We start from the raw sequence: 18715 nt of genomic DNA on the forward strand, positions 1-18715 counted from the left end.
GTATTTGTGTTGCAGTTCCCAACCCAGTAATGTTGCATGTGCTACTGCTCTAACTTAGGTCACTTTAGGCTCTGACATATTTTTCACATTTGCCTTCAATCCACGTTGAAGCTTAGCCTCACTTATCTATAATATACTGTAGTTATGGGAGGGCTGAACAGTGCCTTATGGCCGGCTAACTTGCAGCACATGACACATACGAGGTATCAGATTCATATTTTTCTTAATTCTTATATTCTCGGAAACCGCGTGTTCCTATGATTCTTGGTAATATAATTATTTTGGGGAATAAACATTGAGAATCCAAGAACATGTACATGAAGCCTTAATAAACAACCCATTACCGCTAATTTGGAATAATATGAAACATTAAAAAGCATCAGTAACACATGTTCCGCATGTAGCGCTGTCCTCATCACTATGGCATCTTTTTAGTCAGCTCAAGGACAGACGTTTCCTGGATGTCATGTTAGCGTTGGGTTTTCTCTGTAATCGAGGTGCAGATTAGCAGAACAATTCGTAGCCGACGGGATGGAGAACGCCCAAGACGGCTGTCAGCGACTACGTCTGACCACGATGACTCAGCTGAGATCCTGTAATAAACCAACTCCTTCTCTCTATGAAAGATGATACAAATAATATGCAGCTGTTCTCCAACCAAGAGAAAATACGGTGACGTAATAATCGATGCGAAACCCTGTGAAAGCAACCAGAAACACTGAACATAATTGTCACTAGCAAATTCCCACACAGAAATCGCTGCATGTCTGCATTTCCCAATCTCTTGGCAACAGGGTCACATTCCAATCCAGAGGAGTAATGGGGTATGTGGTGGGGGGGGGTCTCAATGGCATTAAAGATGGCCGCCGCCCAAGCTAATATTTATCAGTTGCAATTTGCGGAGAAGCTACGCCCAAACCAAAGGTCTGTGATTGATGCATCAGAGTGTGGATGCACGTGTTTCATTGGTGTGTGTGTTTGGTATGGATGTTTGACTGTGTGAGAACCTCTCGTCTCCTTGTGTATTTTGGTGGACAGGTCCTTTTGGCTGGGTGTTGCTCTCAGATCCCCAGGAAGCAGACCTGGAGATATCCTGTGATTAGAAGTTTCCCTGTGCACAACTGGAACTCTTGGCAGCTTTTAATTGTCCTGCTGTTCCTCTCTTCAGTTTCTCCGGACCGTATCCTCACTTGTTTTGTCTGTGCTCTCCCCCTCATTCCCAGGCTGTCAACCTGGTTTTGTCTGTCCTCCCCGTTTGTTTTTCAGGCCTTCAACCTAATTCTTTCTGTCCCTCTCAACCTCATAGTGTGTCTCCTGCCTCCTCTCTCTCTACCCCCCCCTCTCTCTGTCCATCTCTCATTGTCTATCCAGTCTACTGTGCTTGCGCTCCGGTTTTCCATTCTCCTATCTATCTATCTACCTCCCCTCTTTCCGTTCTTCCCCTCGCTCTCTTCCTTCTCCCATGTCTATTTCCTCCTTTTCCCTCGCTCACACTTCCCTCTCTCTTCCCTCCCTCCAATCCCTCCCTTTCCTCCGATTCTCCCCCCGGTCCAACACCTCTAACGTTAGCCCTCCCAGTGAGCTGTCACCTCCAGTGTACGTTTCCCCAGAGGGGACGCGAAGTAAGAAGACATTTTTCCACTCTGTACAATAGACAGAGATGTGCTGACGTCAGAAATCTAGGCTTTCTCCAGGACGGAAGGCTGACTTGCCTGACGTGACAAGAAAAAGGTAATGTCATGTTCTCTAATAGGATGTGCGCATAACTAATGCTTTTGTGTGCAGTGACGTCAAAGGTGACCCCTTTCGACCGCAGATGTCCCTAGACTGTTACCACAACCCATAACTGACAATGGACCGCCGACCGCGATGCGGACCACTCATGTCTCCCCGGGTTACACCGTAGAAGGGAAGACATTGTTTCTCCTGCCAAGTTGCCAGTGACGTAACTTTTAATGGTGTATGATTCACCGACTCATCCTTCTTTTGGCTAATCACTTTCAGCTTTTGAAGCACACCCGTGCATCCACGGATGAGACCCTCCAAGGCGGAGCCACCAGGAAGTCATTCACAGTTCAACGTGCAAACTTAGGCGTGGATGCAGAAAGGGCATTGCACTGTTTTCCTTTGGCAGGTTCTTGTAACTCGTATTTAATGAATCTGTCCGTCCAAACGATGTGTATGAGATCACTGTGTTCATCTGTTTCTCAGTCACTGTGTGTCAAACAGAAACAGGCTGGGCGCCAGCGGGTGGTTTTCACAGCTTTGTGACTCAGTAAGAAGAGGAAATGTTTAGTAGCTCTCTGCCAACTAGTCCTTAATGGTTCTCCGAAAGGGCAGTCATTTCATCCACCTTCCCAAAACACACGCCCTTTAACCCGGAGGAGGGTGAGCCAACATTGAACTAATATATGCATTGTCAGTGCTTGTATAACGGCTGTGTGTGTGTGTGTGTTTGTCTGTGACGAGCCATGCTGCACTAAGAAGCGCTGTTCCCCCGAAAACCTTCTAGGTCTTTATGGGGGCGAGGGAAGTGCACAGCTGTAGTGGACTTCCCAAAACCAAACATACCAGCCCCCCTGACCCAGCCGCCCCCAGGTCTCTGAATCACTGTTTATTTGACTGCCACGGTTTCCTACAGCCGTGGGTCTTCACGGAGGATGGCGAGAGATGGAGAGACGATGAGCGAGACGGCAAGAGGGCAAGATGGAGCGTGTACGGCGAGAGGGAGAAATGGAGCAGAGGAGGTGTTATCCAGATCTAGGATGGAACGGGGAGAGCGGGAAGGAAGGAGGGGACGAGACCACGGGAGGGAGGCACCGGAGTGTCAGAGGGAGAGGACAAGCATGGGGAAATGAACCAGGCAGAGAGTGGAATCACTCTGTCGACGAAGTCTCATATGAAAGCACGCGGCAGGCATGGCAGGATGGAGGGAACATCGTGCCTCTCACATGAAGTCATTCACACCGTCCAGCTGTTCACCGTGGTTTCGTTTCCCTCGCCTTTTCCCCCGTCTTTCTGGGAGATGTCAGTGGGTGAAAGGCCTGGATAGGCCGTGGCCACACACCAGACAGATTAATTTGTACAGCTTTTGAAGATCATGCTTGGAGTTTATATCCTGATTGGGGGACAACAACAACAGTGGACCCCGTTGATGCCTATAATTGATGTTGCTCTGCAAACACAAGGCCTAAGGGTAGTGTCCAAGGCCCTGACCATGGTATTAGAACAATAAGGCTGAGCTGGTTACATTCATTGAATTGAATGGGGACTAATGTTCTATGTGTTCTACTTCTATGCAGTTTTTCCTATCCAATAGGCGTGATCAAGGTGGACAGTTTTTGAAAGACCGGCCCCTGATCCCTCATCTCCCAGGATGACCTGGGTTCAATCGCATCTGGGCCTTAGTTGTCTACTGATAATCTTTGCCTTGGCACTAATTTCCCTGAACTGGAGGAGCTTTGACTTTATATGCAAAGTTCACATGTCAAGGGGAAATTGGGAAATAGTGTTATTAGATGTCACATTTCATCATTCATTTTAACGATGGTGGACGAGCCACTTGGTAAATTTCAGGAGGTGCACAATACATTGTTAGAACAATGCTAGGCGAGACCACCTTTGAGAAGAGGAAATTATGTTTTTAATACCAAACAGTCAGTCACAATGAAAACTGTCAGATCTGCATCCAGAGGTCATGTAGAACGGGTGTACTGTGCATTTCCAGCTATGTTTGATCACTGCAAGGCTACAATGTGTGGGATCACAATGTATATAGTGCATAAATGCGCTACAATACTGTAGAAATTGAATAGCTTATTAGAGACATTTCTCTGGCGGCTCGTGTCATGAATGTTCCTCGGCAGCTGGGCTTCATAATACATGCACGGACACGCATACGCACACACACACACACGCGCGCACAGTCTGGTACGGTAGGAGCACAGTATGTACTGCCAGTCACTCCTGCCATGTAAATAAATAGCATGTTGGTCTGAATCACCCTGGTTTTTCTGCAACAATGACTTCGTTCTAATGGTCAGGATTGGTCCTTAATGTCAGCCAAAAGGGATTTTCCATAATTTTATAATTTTTTCGAAACACACTGAAAACTCTACTCCTACAAACTCTACTCCTACAAACTCTACTCCTACAAACTCTACTCCGGCATCAAATGGCCGATTTGATGAGCCACATTGGACAAACTCCTTTTAAGGCAATATTTCCAGATTAGTACAGCACCTACAACAAAATGGCCACATTAGACTAGCACATAAATGCATAACAATGAATCAAAGATAACTGTAATATATAGTTTGTGCCTGCATGACTCAAACTATGCAAGTACATTTATTTGGACAATATATGGTGGCACTCAAACAGGTATGTTTATATTATAATTATATATCTTAATTTGACTCAAAAGTATAATTAGTATATTTTATAAAGTATATTTGGCACACATTAGGGGTATCTATTTCTATATCAGCTGACCTAGGGCCTTGTCCATCAACAACCTGGACATGGCCAACCAGCCAAGAAATGGTTACTCCCATTTTGCCTAACACAGCACCAGATCATCAAAGCGAAAATAACAGACTATAAACCACCTTGAGACAAGGCCGAGAAAAGCGCACTGGGTTCTCCCATCGCAAAAGCCCCAGGAGGTGCAGAGCCTGACATGATGTCAAGTATGGAAGAAAGCCTGACATGACGTGATGCAACCTCCTACTGACAACAAGGGAAACATGAGTAAGTCAGTGACTCAGCCCCCACTGTAATAGCGTTGTGGAGAGCGTCAATACGCTGTTTTTTTCCGACATTTCTCCGGCTAACCAATAAAATATCTCAGACTCCACTGGCACAATGTTGGGTGAACTTGCGTGAATAATACGTCTTGTCAAAAATAACACTGATTAACTTAAGCGTTGTGTGTGTGCGAATGTTGACTGAGCGTATAAAGTACTGCGGTCAATAGTTGTCATGTAATTGCTGGACATTACAGTCTTGTGAAAGGCATGAGCTGACGCACACCACAAACAAACATCACCGGAAAGTACACTGTAGCCTAACAATATAGGTCCTAAACATAGTGTTTAACTCCTTATTCTTGTCTGTTACGACGCATAATTCACTGGAGTAGTACACTGTCACTGAGACATTTCCTTACATTCCCACAAGAGGGCGGTGTGAGTCCAAAAATCCGTTTTCTAGCTAGTGCATAAATAGTCATTCCAAAAATAGAGCATTGTCGTGGGGATGGAGCTGAAGCGGATATAAATATTTCAGCTTGAGGTGTAAAAAATACTAACGTTATTAAGGGCAATGACAAGATCAGATCTAAGTGAGTTTTAACAGTAGGCCTATGAAGCCTATCATAATATGAGACATTACTGACACTATACATTTTCCAAGCAGAATGTGTTTCGATACATCGCAATATATATACACCAGTTAAAAACGACTTATTTTTTTGCATATGCCATGGTTGAATTGATATCTCCCTCAAATAACAAGCACATGTTATGTGAACCTATTGATGCTCGTCTGTTCTCAATTGTCTGAAAGGCTTCAGTGTTAGGTGGTATGGGTGTTGTATTTATTCTGGAAATCATTTGAAACGTATTGTGAAAATGTGTTTACATTTGAAAGTTGCATTTGCAAAACTGATGTAATAGTGTGATTTTATTTAGAGTTTGGCTTCAGCACAATAACTTTAAAAAAAAGTATATGGAGTCGCATATAGACTATGGTAAAGTAAAACATTGTATAGGAATTGACGCGATCCACCGTTTCTGTTACAAAATGCCTATATTAACTGCACGTCAACTTGCCTTAAACTCATAAATCACGCAGTTTGAACGTTGGCAACGTGTCAAGGCTAAACAAACTCACCGCACTCAATGCATAACAGTTTACTGAACAAATCGGAAGTCGACCCAGTTGGCAAACCACTGGGCTTCCCCGAGGTGAGGGCAAGACGACATAATGCTTCAGATTTATACATCCGGTAAACTTTCTGGCCCCTTGTCTATCCGTGATACTATTCTCTGCTCAAACAATACCGTAGGCCTCCATACAGTGAGGATTCTGGGTTACGGCTAGGGGGAGTTGTTGTACAGTATTTACAACCAGGAAGCGCTCGATAGAAAAACTATCGCACTCAAAGCGAACTGTCAGTAGGCAGGCACAGAGAACAGCAGGTCTTAACGTCCCTGACTACCAGCAAACTCCCGTGCCAAGAACGATTCCTGGATTCGAAAACTGAGTCGAAAAAGTAAAGAGAAGATTTACTATTTTAATACACATTTTATGAATCTGTTTTATCGTTTTGGAAGAGAGAATTATCACTTTGAAACACAGGAGAGGAATTGGATAGTAGGTTCACGTTTGCAGTCCCAACCAAGCAAGATAGTCTTTCCCTCTCCTCAGCACACCCCTCTTTAGCCATGGCTTCGACAACCTGTACCAGATTTACCGACGAGTATAATCTCTACGAAGAACTGGGAAAGTAAGTATTAAAGGGATAAACATGTTTTCCTTGATTTCCTTGTATATAGTTCTAAGGCTCTAAATGTGTTTTTTCGAGATTAGAAGACCTGTTACTATCTGCGTTTCTCAGCCCCATGATACGATATGATGGAGTTAAGAAACTTAGCGAAAACTGCGACCTGTGTGTGTGTTGCACAAACCTTTACTATTGTATTTAACAGCCCATGTCTTCAATTATGTTCCCAAACATAGCCTATCCAAACAGGTCGGTCGTTGCGTTTGTTTAGATATTATGACTCATGTTTACCTAGTAATTCGCTCCCGTTTGAAAATATTTTCGTCTTTAACAGGTCACCGCCCTTTTAGTGAACAGCACATATAGCAGGGGCGTTGAAATTATTCGTCAATCAAGGGTAGAATCTCCAAGTTTATTGTGAAACGCTTGGTTTTCTCAGTAGTGATGACATTTGCGATACAGCACGATGAAAATGAAATCAAATAGTACATTTTGAGTAAAAGAAGTCCAGCGACTGCCAATCCAACACCTAAACGTGAACCGAAGTGGCCCATGCCCTTTAATTAGCTAGATAAGAGACCGTATATTAATGGGTTAAGGTAAGATTGCCAATTTCTACCATCGTTGATTCATTTCCCAATGACCGAGCACCCTATTCATTCTGACCCCTGCTATACTTTCATTCTTTTTTTAATCAGGCATAAAAACTAATAAAAAATCTTGTTGGGGGCAGCACAGTGTTGTGCATTGCAAGAAGGCAAGCAAATTGGCGTAGTGTTGCACGGCAGCCAAATCCCCGGGTGATAGAAGAAAGCCCATGGCATTACTGCAATCCGTCCGACTGTGTCAGAACAGGGCAATTTCACGCGGGGAAGGGGACAATTAGGTCGAACGCACATTCGCCTTCTTCAGTGTTATTTCCAGCGACACGTGTCGAGGTGGCAGGAAGCTGTGTGTTCTACCTAAAACCCGGCTATAGCCCATTGGCGGGGCCCTCTGCTCTCCCCATCGAAACTGGACGACTGTGTAGCCCGGCTGTACCAAGCCCCCCAGTGTATAGACGCGTTTGGTGAATGAAGGCCCACCCCTCTTTCGCTGGTTTGTTGTGTGCTGGACAGACTAACATGCTGTTACAAAGCGTAGTTATGGACCATTACTCCGCAGGCCTTCGTGTCTGTCAGCCTTCTCCCCACCTGCTGATTCGTAGGCCTATCTAACATGCCGTAATTATCCTACTGCAGCTTAGTCGGCTGTCTACTCATCACCGTCTTACTGTTTCTTAAAGGGGAGCTTTCTCCATAGTGAAAAGATGCATGAGGATCTCCAATGGGCAGGAGTACGCCGCCAAAATCATCAACACTAAGAAGTTGTCTGCACGGGGTAGGTTCCCTTTAAATCACGTCTTTACATTGTCCTTGTCGTTTCTGTTGAAAACCTTTCATTTCCCCTCTACACTCCAACGTGTCCCAGTGTGAAGTGAAAGGGCGTGACATTTTGCAAAACAAAAACATTTCCTGAGAAGCGCATGGCTGAATGTGTTTACCCGTAGCAGGGTAGAAAGTGGAGTTGGATTGAGATGCAGAGCTGAGCTGACACTGAAACCTAGGGCCGTATTATGTCTTAGAAAATGCTGATAGTCAAATTTGTTTTAGAAATCTGTATACGATATTCAGTTTCATCGTTAAGACCTTGTCATCCCACTTCTCTTTTCACTTGTTTTGTTTTTGATTTAATTTCCCCCAAACTTGTTTAATGATTCAAGACCTCTGAAGCAAAAGGGGAAAAAAAAACAACCTAAAGGCACACGGTTCTTGCTCTGTAAGGGGACTTTTCTTAAAGGTTTACCAGTACATGAGAAGGCCTGTGTCCTCTAACCTCAATCAATGATACGTCTCCCCATTATTGGGCTTAAGGTGATCAGCAGACTTCCTTTTTCAGTATGCAGTCCTAGCTACACAAACATGACTCATTGCAGTAGTTGAAAGTGGTCAGGTGCCTGCTGCCACTGCGGTTAGACAAACAATGTCTGGGTTAGATTTGCTCGCGGGAAGATTGAAACGTGTTTCCTACCCATGGTAGCTCTTGTTAGTGAGAGTTGAAAACCTTGCTTTGGGTTATGATTGCTAATGAATTATTCATGGGGGTGTAGCCAACCCCAGTCATAGCGGTTATAAACCATGTTAATGCTCTACGATATGGATGAAATATTGCAATCATGATTTTTTTTTTGGGGGCCAACTTTACAATTACAAAATGCTGTTATCAAACACTTGGGGTAAATCAGTTCAGAGAACCGCGCGTCTAAAACAAGTTAATAGAAATAACCGCCTACTTATTGTGCTAACTGGAAAAAACCCATTCAGCATTAGTGCCTTTGAAACATGTAGGCCAGGGGTGTCCAAGCCGTTCCACAGGGGGGCCGAGTGTCTGCAGGTTTTCGCCCTCACCTTGAACTTGATTGACTAATTAGCAGAGGCGTCGCTAGGATCACAATACATTTGGGGCTTAGCCCACCCACCTGCCCCACGCCCGGGACAAAGTACAATGATTTAAATTTCAATGCCAACATTTCGATGTACACGCTGGCGGTCTACATTGTCATAATGCGCAATCGGAATTATAGATGAATAGATATGGGGCAATTCATTTTTTGGGGGGGGGGGGGGCAATTTGAGATCCGGGCTATTCATAAAAGAACCGCGGCTAATGCCCAGGCCTAACGACGCCACTGCTAATTAGGTTACAAATTGGTTAGTTTCTACCCTCACCTGGTTGTTTGGGTGTGAACTGGGAACCAATTTATAGGGAAAAAACAAAAACCTGCAGACACTCGGCCCTCCGTGGAACGGCTTGGACACCCCAGATATAGGCTGACACCGATTCACGGCGCTGCCTGCGTCTGAAACGTATCTACTCATTCAATGCGATGGCTACATTTGCACTGTTATGCAAACTTTCTCAACACTTGATCAACGTTTTTTCCTGTATCAAGTATCCTATTGTTTGCCGGCACCGGCCTTTTTTTTTTTTTAAAGGCAAAACCATAGTCCGTTCAGCAATATTCAAATGAATTTAATAGATCTACCAATGCTGAAAAATACATTTGAGGGAAAATGCGTAGGCTACTGGTCTCCCTTATATTTGGCATTCGTTTGGTGACACTTCTGCTGGTCGCTGCATACGGGATTATTCGGGGTTTATCAGACTAAACCACACGTTTACAAAACCGCTAAAACAGACTTTGACCGGGGCATCGACCGGAATGCGGCCGTGGACTTCCTCCTTTCCCCCTTACGGAAGAAGACGTGCCCTTCCCTGGCGTCAGAGTGACATCACGTGCTTTGCGGATTGAAAGCACCTCTGCGCGTGCAGCGAATTAACCCAGGCCAGCCCGTTTGATCGGAGAAGCTGCCGTAGTTTAGTTTCTGTTTTGTGTCTCAAAGAAGGAGCTGGCGAATTCGGACAGTGCACACGTCAATCGTAATTTCTTCACAACCTTTTGCGTGTTCATGTCCTGCAGGCACCATCGACAGAATTGGCTATGTAGAATAGAGCACCTGTCCGGGAAGTAGCTCTGGTCTTTCACTCAGTCAGGGTTCTTTATGAGGGCAGACCTCCCACTGTCTCTGTTCTACTGATTGATCCTTCCACAATCCTCTATGGGCTGCTGACACGCAGGCACATAGGTGATGTCTCTTGGGTAATCGAGTATTTCCGTCCATTGTGTGTTTTAGAGCAGGCTGCGAAGGAGAGGAAGGCATGGATGCAAGGAAGGTGGTTTAATTTGCTGGTCAAGGCTGAGAGCTGGGAAGGTGCTGGGAAATATGTCTCTCGCAGAGCATGAAAGTTAGAGAAATTGGAGCGGGTGAGAAGTAGGTGGTTAGAGGTGAGTGAAAACCGGCGCAACCGGGAGGCAGAAGAGAAACTTTGACGAGCTGGAGAGAGAGGGTGGGGACAGAGGGAGTTAATGGAGGTGAGGACGGGAGAGCGTAGTGCCAGGGGAGTAATCACGACTATCTAACGGATAGTGCTGGCAGAGTAATCACGTCTCTGCTCTCCTCGGCCGAAGGTCACCTCGGAAGTACGAGACCACTGCTCCACTCTCTGTGCCAGGTGTTCAGGGCTGTTTTGTTCCCACAAATTCAAAAAGTTAGCATGGAGAAAAAAAAAATTCATAACAAGATTGTCTGACAGTCTACGCGTGCATTGGGAAATATGGACCTGTGGTCAGATTGAGCCAGCTAGGACTTTCTGTGGTTTTGTAAAAACAGTCAGTAACCGAGGAAATGATTCGCTGTCTCGCAGCCGAGGGCCTGGTTTCCATGGCACCTAAGGCTGAGTTTGTCGTTTGAACCTTCTTAGTAGCTTCGTTAAAACGCTGAGCAATTTCCCAAAGCCATCATTACGCTTGTTATTTAATGTCTGTACCAGACCATTTGCAACCGCTATGTTAATAATTCATTCCCTTTTATATCACTAGGCCTATATAATTCAATAATTGTAGTATTTGCTAAGTATATTTAATTATAGCCTATTTAATGTGGATTGCAGTCATTGCAAAAATATTCAACCTTACCAACACACATTTGCAATGTATTTCATGTGATTTACTTTTTTTCTCTTTTCAAAAACATTCAGAAATAATTTTTAAAGTTAGTGGGAGAAAAGCACCTCTGAGGTCTGGGTGGTTTGATACATTATCCAATGAATATTTAACTTGCTTAAAGACAGATGTCCAATTAGGTATACTCATCAATCTGCCAAATAATGCATTTAATGAAATTCAGTGCTTCGTTGAGGGACCTTGCTGATTGGGATATCTGAAAACAGAAAAAGGGGCTTGCTGAAACATTCATTTTTCATTCACTTTCACATTATAGAATGCGTAGGTCAGTCACAAAAAAGGCCAAATGAAATCCCTTTCAGTCACTCTGTGAAGCCGCTGAATGTGAACAAACCTAAGAGGGATGGATACCTATGCAATCCGTTGTATGTCTGTGTGTCATTTGTATTAAATGCATTACAATATGCCTCTGTTGGCAGCCTCAGGTGAAAGTAATATTTTCTCAGTTGATATGTCATTGTGGAGTAATTTAAATGTTAAAGCAGTGGTTCTCAAACCTATCCTGGGGCCTGCCCAGCTATTCCATGTATTAGATGTTTTCCACACCTGAATCACCTAGTTAACTAATTATCAAGCCCTTTGCTGCTTGATTCAGATGAGCCGGATCAGGGCTACATCTAATACATGGACTGGCCAGGGCGGCCCCAGGAGAGGTTGTTTTGAATTGAGGAGTCTGATTTGAGAGTGTTGTTGCCCTTCTTTTGATCCTGTCAGTATCGACGCCTGGAAAGACGTGGTCATTGAACCTTTTTTTTGTTGTTGTGGAAAACTATCGCCGCCACTTCTGCCTTTTGGAGCAAAGTTGCATTGTTGGGACAGTGATGTTTCATTGACCTGGATGACCGTCCCGCTGCTAGCATCTCCTAGATGACAATGAAATTGCTCCCAAGAGAATAATATTTGTGTTGGAGCGTGAACTTGTGGGGGAAACACTTAATCCCCATGGAAACAGTGACGCACAAAGCTAAATATAGTCCCCTGGGATTCAAGAGGAAGCAGATTTTCCCCGGGATCCATATGTTGCCGTAGTAGTCAGTAGCCGTAGTCCTCGTTATATGGCTACCCCTCAGCGACAGCACCTCCTCGGCCACGCCTCCGTCATCCTGGCTTCGTTTAGAAGGAGCTTTCGTAGAAGTAGGTTATCAGTTGAAACCTGACCCTGCCGTCCAACTGGCGTGGGATGGGGGTGGGGGGGTGCCACTGAGAGCGCCTGCGTGCGTTGAAGGCCGCCAGATTTGCTCTCACCTTGTCGACTCAGGGATTCGAAATGACAACCCTTCGGTTACAGATCAGATGCTTCCAGTGCTCGACCTCCTGCTGCTTTCTCCTTCCTAATGCTGCTTTCTCCTTCCCGGGCCCCCCCCCCCCCCCGACTGTAGGCTAAAGACCCAGTGACACCAGAGGATTAAACCCCTCCATATTCTGGTTTTAAGTAAATTGACCTCGCGCAGCCCTGAGGCATGATGGGCCAGTGGAGGATCTTACTCTTAATGACAGGGTGATTAAAAAGATCATTCTACTAAGGTGTCACGTGAAAGGAGAGATGAAGGCACCCAATGAGAGAGAGACTGTCAGCCCCCCCCCACCCACCCCCCGATCCAGGTCTGACCAATATGTCTGACCTTGGTGTCTAAGAATTCCCTGTTTGCACCCGCATTAATAGACATGACTCCGTAGACTCTGTTATGGTGACTCTGTGGGCGGTGAGGTTCAACGAGGTCAGGGGGAATGTTGACCTGTGTTGGGATTCTTCCTGTGTTATTTTAGCATTTCCAAAATGTTCTCCTTTGCACTGTCTGTTTGTCACTCTCATTTGCCCTCTACTAAATGGGGGTGGGTTGAGTCACACGCCGTGTACGTGTTGCCAGGGAAAGAGCAGATGGATTTTTTCTGTGTTTTTACTACTCCTGGTTATTTTTGGTGATCTGTGCCTGGTTAACCCAAGTGGTCAATTTCAAGGGCAACCGAACATTCCATTTGACCTATTTTCCATGCCCGTTATGGAATGCGGTAGCAGAAGTCCTACTGGAGTTACTTTCTGGGTGTTGTTTCGATGTGGTGTTCCTTGGGTGTGTCTTTGCCTTTTGACAGGCATGGCAGATAGTGCCGTGAGGTACTATAAGGGAACGGTGCATATGGAAGTTGAGGGCTTCTCCCCTGCTGGCAAACTTGTTTTTGTGTGCGTATTCGTTGTTACCATTGTCAACCTTTTTCATGCTTCTATTTACTTTTTGTGTCGGGCAGAAGTACTTGCGTCACTGTTAATCTTCCCTTGTTGTTCGGAAGAATGTAAATGGAAACATTACTTATTATGTATCTATTCTGAGGGTTTCGCTGTCTAGGGGGAGGTTTTCTCCGGTTCTGGAGGCCTGGTGGAGATGAAGGCCTGATTGCTCCTCAAGATGATCACAGATGAACAGCATGTTCTGTGGGTGAGATGTTACTGAGAGGTGGGACGGGCTGTGTGTGTGTGTGTGTGTGTGTGTGTGTGTGTGTGTGTGTGTGTGTGTGTGTGTGTGTGTGTGTGTGTGTGTGTGTGTGTGTGTGTGTGTGTGTGTGTGTGTGTGTGTGTGTGTGTGTGTGTGTGTGTGTGTGTGTGTGTGTGTGTGTGTGTGTGTGTGTGTGTGTGTGTGTGTGTGTGTGTGTGTGTGCACGCCGCTTTACATAGCTAAAAACCTTTTTTACTATGCTGAACTAGGACTTTCTCAGTGCGTCTGTACCTCAAAAAAAAGTGTATGTGTCTAAAAATATCCCCATTAACATAAGACATTGAAAACACCTTCTAAGAATTTTACTTGTTGGTCTAATCACCTCCAAAGCAGCAGGGGAAAAAGGGAAACGGTTTGGTTAAGATATCTTACATTAATGGGTGCATTTCATGGAATGTCAGAGTCAATGTGCTCGATGAACTCATCCAAGCCATTAAACACATTGCATTTGAAAATACCACTCACTGCTATACACTAAAACGTATCTGACAAGATTCACTTCTGTAGTCTCTGTCCTTTCTCTAGTTTCCATTGTGTGTTTGCAAGCTAATTTTCTAGTAGGCTCACTCCTCCCCCAAACACTCAACGTCTTGACTATATTGCCTTCATTCATACACTGAAAATCCCCCTCTGGCCAAATCTCCCCCTGGGGGAGAGAAAAAAAACAAAGATTCCTGGTTTTTAGGATCCCCTTTGATTCCAATGGTTTTTGTGGATCTTTGGATACTCTATGTAAAATGTGAGCAGCTTTTCTGTGCTAGTGGTATAGTGGTTTGTTGCTGGAGCTAGCTAACATAATGCTCTTGGCGAGTTCACATTGGATCTGAAAATAGACATATTGCTGTACTTGTGAGGTACCAAAATTAATTCCATATGTAATGTATGGTCACTTTGGGAAGTATTCAGACCCAGCCCCGTTCTGTTGTTTTATAGATGTCATTTCTACATTATATTTGCAATCTAAACACAATACCCCATGATGATAAAGCAAATGTTTTTTTTGAGACTTGCCAAGTTGTTGAAATTTATCTTTTAATATTCTTTGTGGAAGTGGCTTTCATGTCTTCATGTGCATGCCTCTACCAGCTTTGCACAGTTTGATTTGGACAGCTTCTCCTAATCTTCCTTGCAGATCCTCTCAAGCGCTGTCAGTAACATCTGTGAACTGCAGGTCTCCCCAGAGATGTTTAATGGGTTTCTAGTCTGGGCTTTGTCCGGGTCTCCAGAACATTCCCGGACTTGTCCTGAAGCCACTCCAGCATTGTCTTGGCGGTGTGCTTTGGTTCATTGTACTACTTGAAGGTTGATCTTTACCCCAGGCTGAGGTCCTCTCAGTATTTTGCTCTGTTCTTCCTTCCCTCAATCCTGACCAGTCTCCCAGTCCCTGCCGCTAAGAAGCACCCTTTAGCACGATTCTCCCAGCGCCGTGCTTCGCTGTGGGGGATGGTATTAGCCCAGTGATGAACGGTACCTTGTTTTTGCTGTACATAGCGCTTGGGATTCAGGCAGCATTTCATGTGCCTTTAACTCATGTCATGAGTGACTTGAGTCCAGCCAATCAACCAGGCCTGGTTCTCCCATCTCTGCAGAGAAACCCTGAAAATCTGTTAGATCGGCCATTCGTTCTGGGTCACCTCCCTGACCAAGGCCCTTCTAAACTGTTACTTTGTTTTGGCCAGACGACTACCTCCTAAGAAGAGTTGAGGTGGTTCGTGACGGAGCCCACTGTACTCCTGGGAACCTTCAGTGGTTTAGTGGTGTTTTTTGTTATAACCTTCCCCAGATTGATACCAGCCAATTCTTTCTCAGCGGTCTACTGGGATTTCCTTCCTGGCTTGGTTTCAGCTTTGACTGGTGCTGTGAAGTGTAGGCCTTAATCATGTCCGATCAGTTGAATCTGAGCTCAATTCGCTGTGTCACAGAAAAGGGTCTAAATACTAATGTACATGGAATATTTCAGTGTGTAGGTGGCAAAACATTTAAAAATTGAATAAATGAAGTCAATAACACAACAACCTGGAGAAAGGGAATGGGTCTAAAGTCAGTATGTTTAGAAATGACAAAATATCTCCAAGTCCTAAACGTAACCCCAGTTCTAACCCTAATTCTAACATCAGTATAACACGCCATTTACCCAGGACTCAACTAGCCCATTTTTTTTTTCAGCCAGGCAGAAGGTCCTTACTTTTTTTGAACAGGCACTTGCTGTACCCCATATGACATATACTTAAGCCTTAGGTGCTGCCAAGCTTGTCGTCACTTATTGATTCTTTTCCCATCTATTTCCACCAGTGTAGGAATGTGAGATGTCCCTGTGGCTTCAGTCTAAATCCTCATTTAGCCAAGTAGGCCAAGGGGCTCTGGGGAGACAGGGCTCTCCTAATTGGAGCGTCTCAGTCTGGGGAAGGGCGAGCCAGGTGGGCTTCATCCAGTCTTAATGAAGGATGGCACCCTCCACCAGGCCGGTTCCCCACTGTCCCCCTCTTTCTCTACCGCTGAGAGACCCAGAGGAATGAAAGCATTCAGGATCATTATTCTTTTTTTTTTTTAATTTATTATGTTGACCTCTGACCCTTTGCCAGACAAAGACAAAAGGCTAATTGGCGGAATGCCATTATCGAAAATACAAGCAGGCAATGGTGATCTCTTCCACCGTGCGTTCAAATTCCTTACCGATATCGTGATTAACCCCATCCTATGCATACCTCTGGACGCACCATAAAAGATTGCACCGACGTGGAAACGATCTGTGCGGCTGTTGACACGATTAGCCCAGAGTAAATGTGTTAAGGCTGTGCGGTAAAAACAATGAACGGAACTACATACCGATGCCTCTCATGCCCACGTGGCTGGTTGATGAGTCAAAATTGTTTGAGTCTCTTCTACATAAAACACGGAACTGGTTTGGGGCCTGGTCCCTCTTGCAATACGACCGCCGTTCTATTTGTTATAATTCTATGGCTTACTATTCTCCTTTTGAGCATCCTCTATAAAGAGCCTTTTCTCTCTTCGCCCGTGGAGCAGACTTGAATACGATGACACTATTTATAGAGATACTTAGTAGGGACTCAGTCAGTCAATTATGCCCCATGGACACGCAGCTTACTGCACATTATTCTTGTGTGCCCGGGCAAAAATGTATGCGCGCGAATCTCTACTGTAGATATGTTTGATACAGTAGATGCATGCGTGTCCTCGTGCATGCTTCCCCTATATAACCTATGTCTGCTGCGGCGTATTTGTAAATGTCTTTAAGCTGTTATCGCCGTCTTAAACGTGGCGTTTTCCCCAGCAAGACCGCCCTGTAGCTCCACTCTGGACCATCGCGCCGCCTTCCCAACGTGCTCGCGGGCGGGCGGTTTCCTATCAACGCCCGGGCAATGGTCGGGGAGCGTGTGTGACCCTGCGTACCCTCAGGCACTTCCCTGTTAATCAGCTGGTCGCCCCGGGGGGCCAGTTAAGAGGTTCTAATGACGTGTTTCCCCTGTCCGGACATGGCGTCGCTGTCAGAGCCCCCTCTCTGAGCCGCAGAACCAATCGCGTGTCCCGTCGCCCACACGCACCCGGCCGGCGCCAATCTTGAGAGTGCCTCCGGTGTTAACTGGAACGCAGGCGTCGGTTAGGATTTTTGTCAGTTTCTTTAATAACGGGCTGCTCTCCTGTCTGTCACACTGCGCTCCCTGTGAGGTCCAACCACCAGTTTTTCTTAACGATGATCCGTCAGTCAGGGTCTATTTAAATCTGCCGCCCCGCTAGTCAGAGGCACGGCCCCTCAACATGGCTAGTCTGTGATTTTACTGTGTTTTCTCAGTGAATGTGTGTTCTCAAAACCAGTTGGAATACCTCTCATGAACCAGCGGCACCCCATGACGGACCTAGTCAACCCCCCCCCCCCACGACTGCCATGTGCAGCCCCCCCTCTCCCCTCCCAGACTTATTTTAGTCGCATCGGCAAGAGCTTGCTGAACATTGCTGCCACTGTTTAGGAGGCTCTAACCATGAAGCGGTCAAACAGTAAAGTGCATTATCCTCATTATGCTGTGAAGTCTACGGGTCTGCTGTGGCCAGTGAGTCTGTCTCTCTCTGACTGTTTCTCACTGTCTCCATCTCTCTGACTGTCACATTATGGTTCTAATTATTTTTGAGGATGGTCTCTTTCTGCCTCAGTGGGGTTCAATGGGATCGTGATGAAAGCCCCATTCTTTCCAGTTAGAAGAAGAGATGGAGTGGAGAAAAATGGCTAGTGGATGCAAATAGACTTAGTTACTGAAAGATGAAGCGCACGCATGCATGCATGCATGCATGCATGCATGCACGCACGCACGCACGCGGGGAAGGAGTGAGGCCTGAGGGCACTCTGGGGCGGACAATCTAATACTCCACCGTGGAGATGGGGGTCACGTGAAGGGACGAGACGTCCCTGAACCCAGCTGGGTTCTGTCAGCACAAATGGAGGGGGGCAGGAAGATGAAGGATGTTTTTTGGTTCAAAATTCGGGAGACGAAGGAAGAGTCGAATAGAGGGAGACGCCCGCACATCTTAACCATGACCCTGTGTTTGTTTTTTTTCTGAGTGGGCTGTCCTGTCCGGTCTTGGGCTGCAGGAGGAAATGGGGTTGTTCCGCGACTGTGACCTAGACTAGAGCCACGTCATGGTGAGCTCACACTGGACGGGCCGTGTGAGTGGCAGGTTAAGAGGCTAATCAACTGTCTCACTCGTAAGAATGTGTGCGATGTATTTGCTTGTCGTGTCACACATTTTTTTTGTTGGCCTAGTTTGAATGGCCTCACCTGTCCCCCTCGCGTTACGGCTGGGACTGTTTGTAGTATGACTCCGGACCACTAATCATTAACCTCTTGGAGCGCTCTGTGGTAGCTGCTACAGTCGGACGTCTGTGCTGTTTAAAAGTCTACTCTAATGCTGTTTACACGGGCGGTAACATTTTGCGAATTCTTTCCACTAGTTGGTAGAACTTTTGAAACTTAAAGAACATGCACATACCCAAAACAAATGGTCACGAATGATCAGCCTTCATTAAATTGAAATATATTTTTATTTAGTTTATGTATCAAAGAGATTAGTTTCTCCTCTACG

The 18715-nt window shown here is 45.5% G+C and overlaps 1 protein-coding gene across 21 annotated transcripts in view; it reads left to right on the plus strand.

Annotated features, from left to right (window-relative positions):
- Window positions 1–6146: 6146 nt before the first annotated feature.
- The window catches only part of camk2d1 (calcium/calmodulin-dependent protein kinase (CaM kinase) II delta 1), a 60099-nt gene continuing 47530 nt past the window's right edge, over window positions 6147–18715 (plus strand). For 7 of the 21 annotated variants that reach the window (XM_034290854.1, XM_034290860.1, XM_029117377.2 and 4 more), the window contains exons 1-2: window positions 6149–6511; window positions 7794–7888. In XM_034290854.1, coding sequence (XP_034146745.1) covers window positions 6450–6511; window positions 7794–7888 — 157 coding nt within the window. In that variant the 5' untranslated portion in view covers window positions 6149–6449. Of the gene's footprint in view, window positions 6512–7793; window positions 7889–18715 lie in introns of all 21 variants that reach the window. The other 14 variants (XM_034290853.1, XM_034290857.1, XM_034290861.1 and 11 more) reach the window with 5 other exon arrangements.

The sequence above is a fragment of the Esox lucius genome, chromosome 24 (genome assembly GCF_011004845.1).
Source record: "Esox lucius isolate fEsoLuc1 chromosome 24, fEsoLuc1.pri, whole genome shotgun sequence".
NCBI lineage: Eukaryota > Metazoa > Chordata > Actinopteri > Esociformes > Esocidae > Esox > Esox lucius.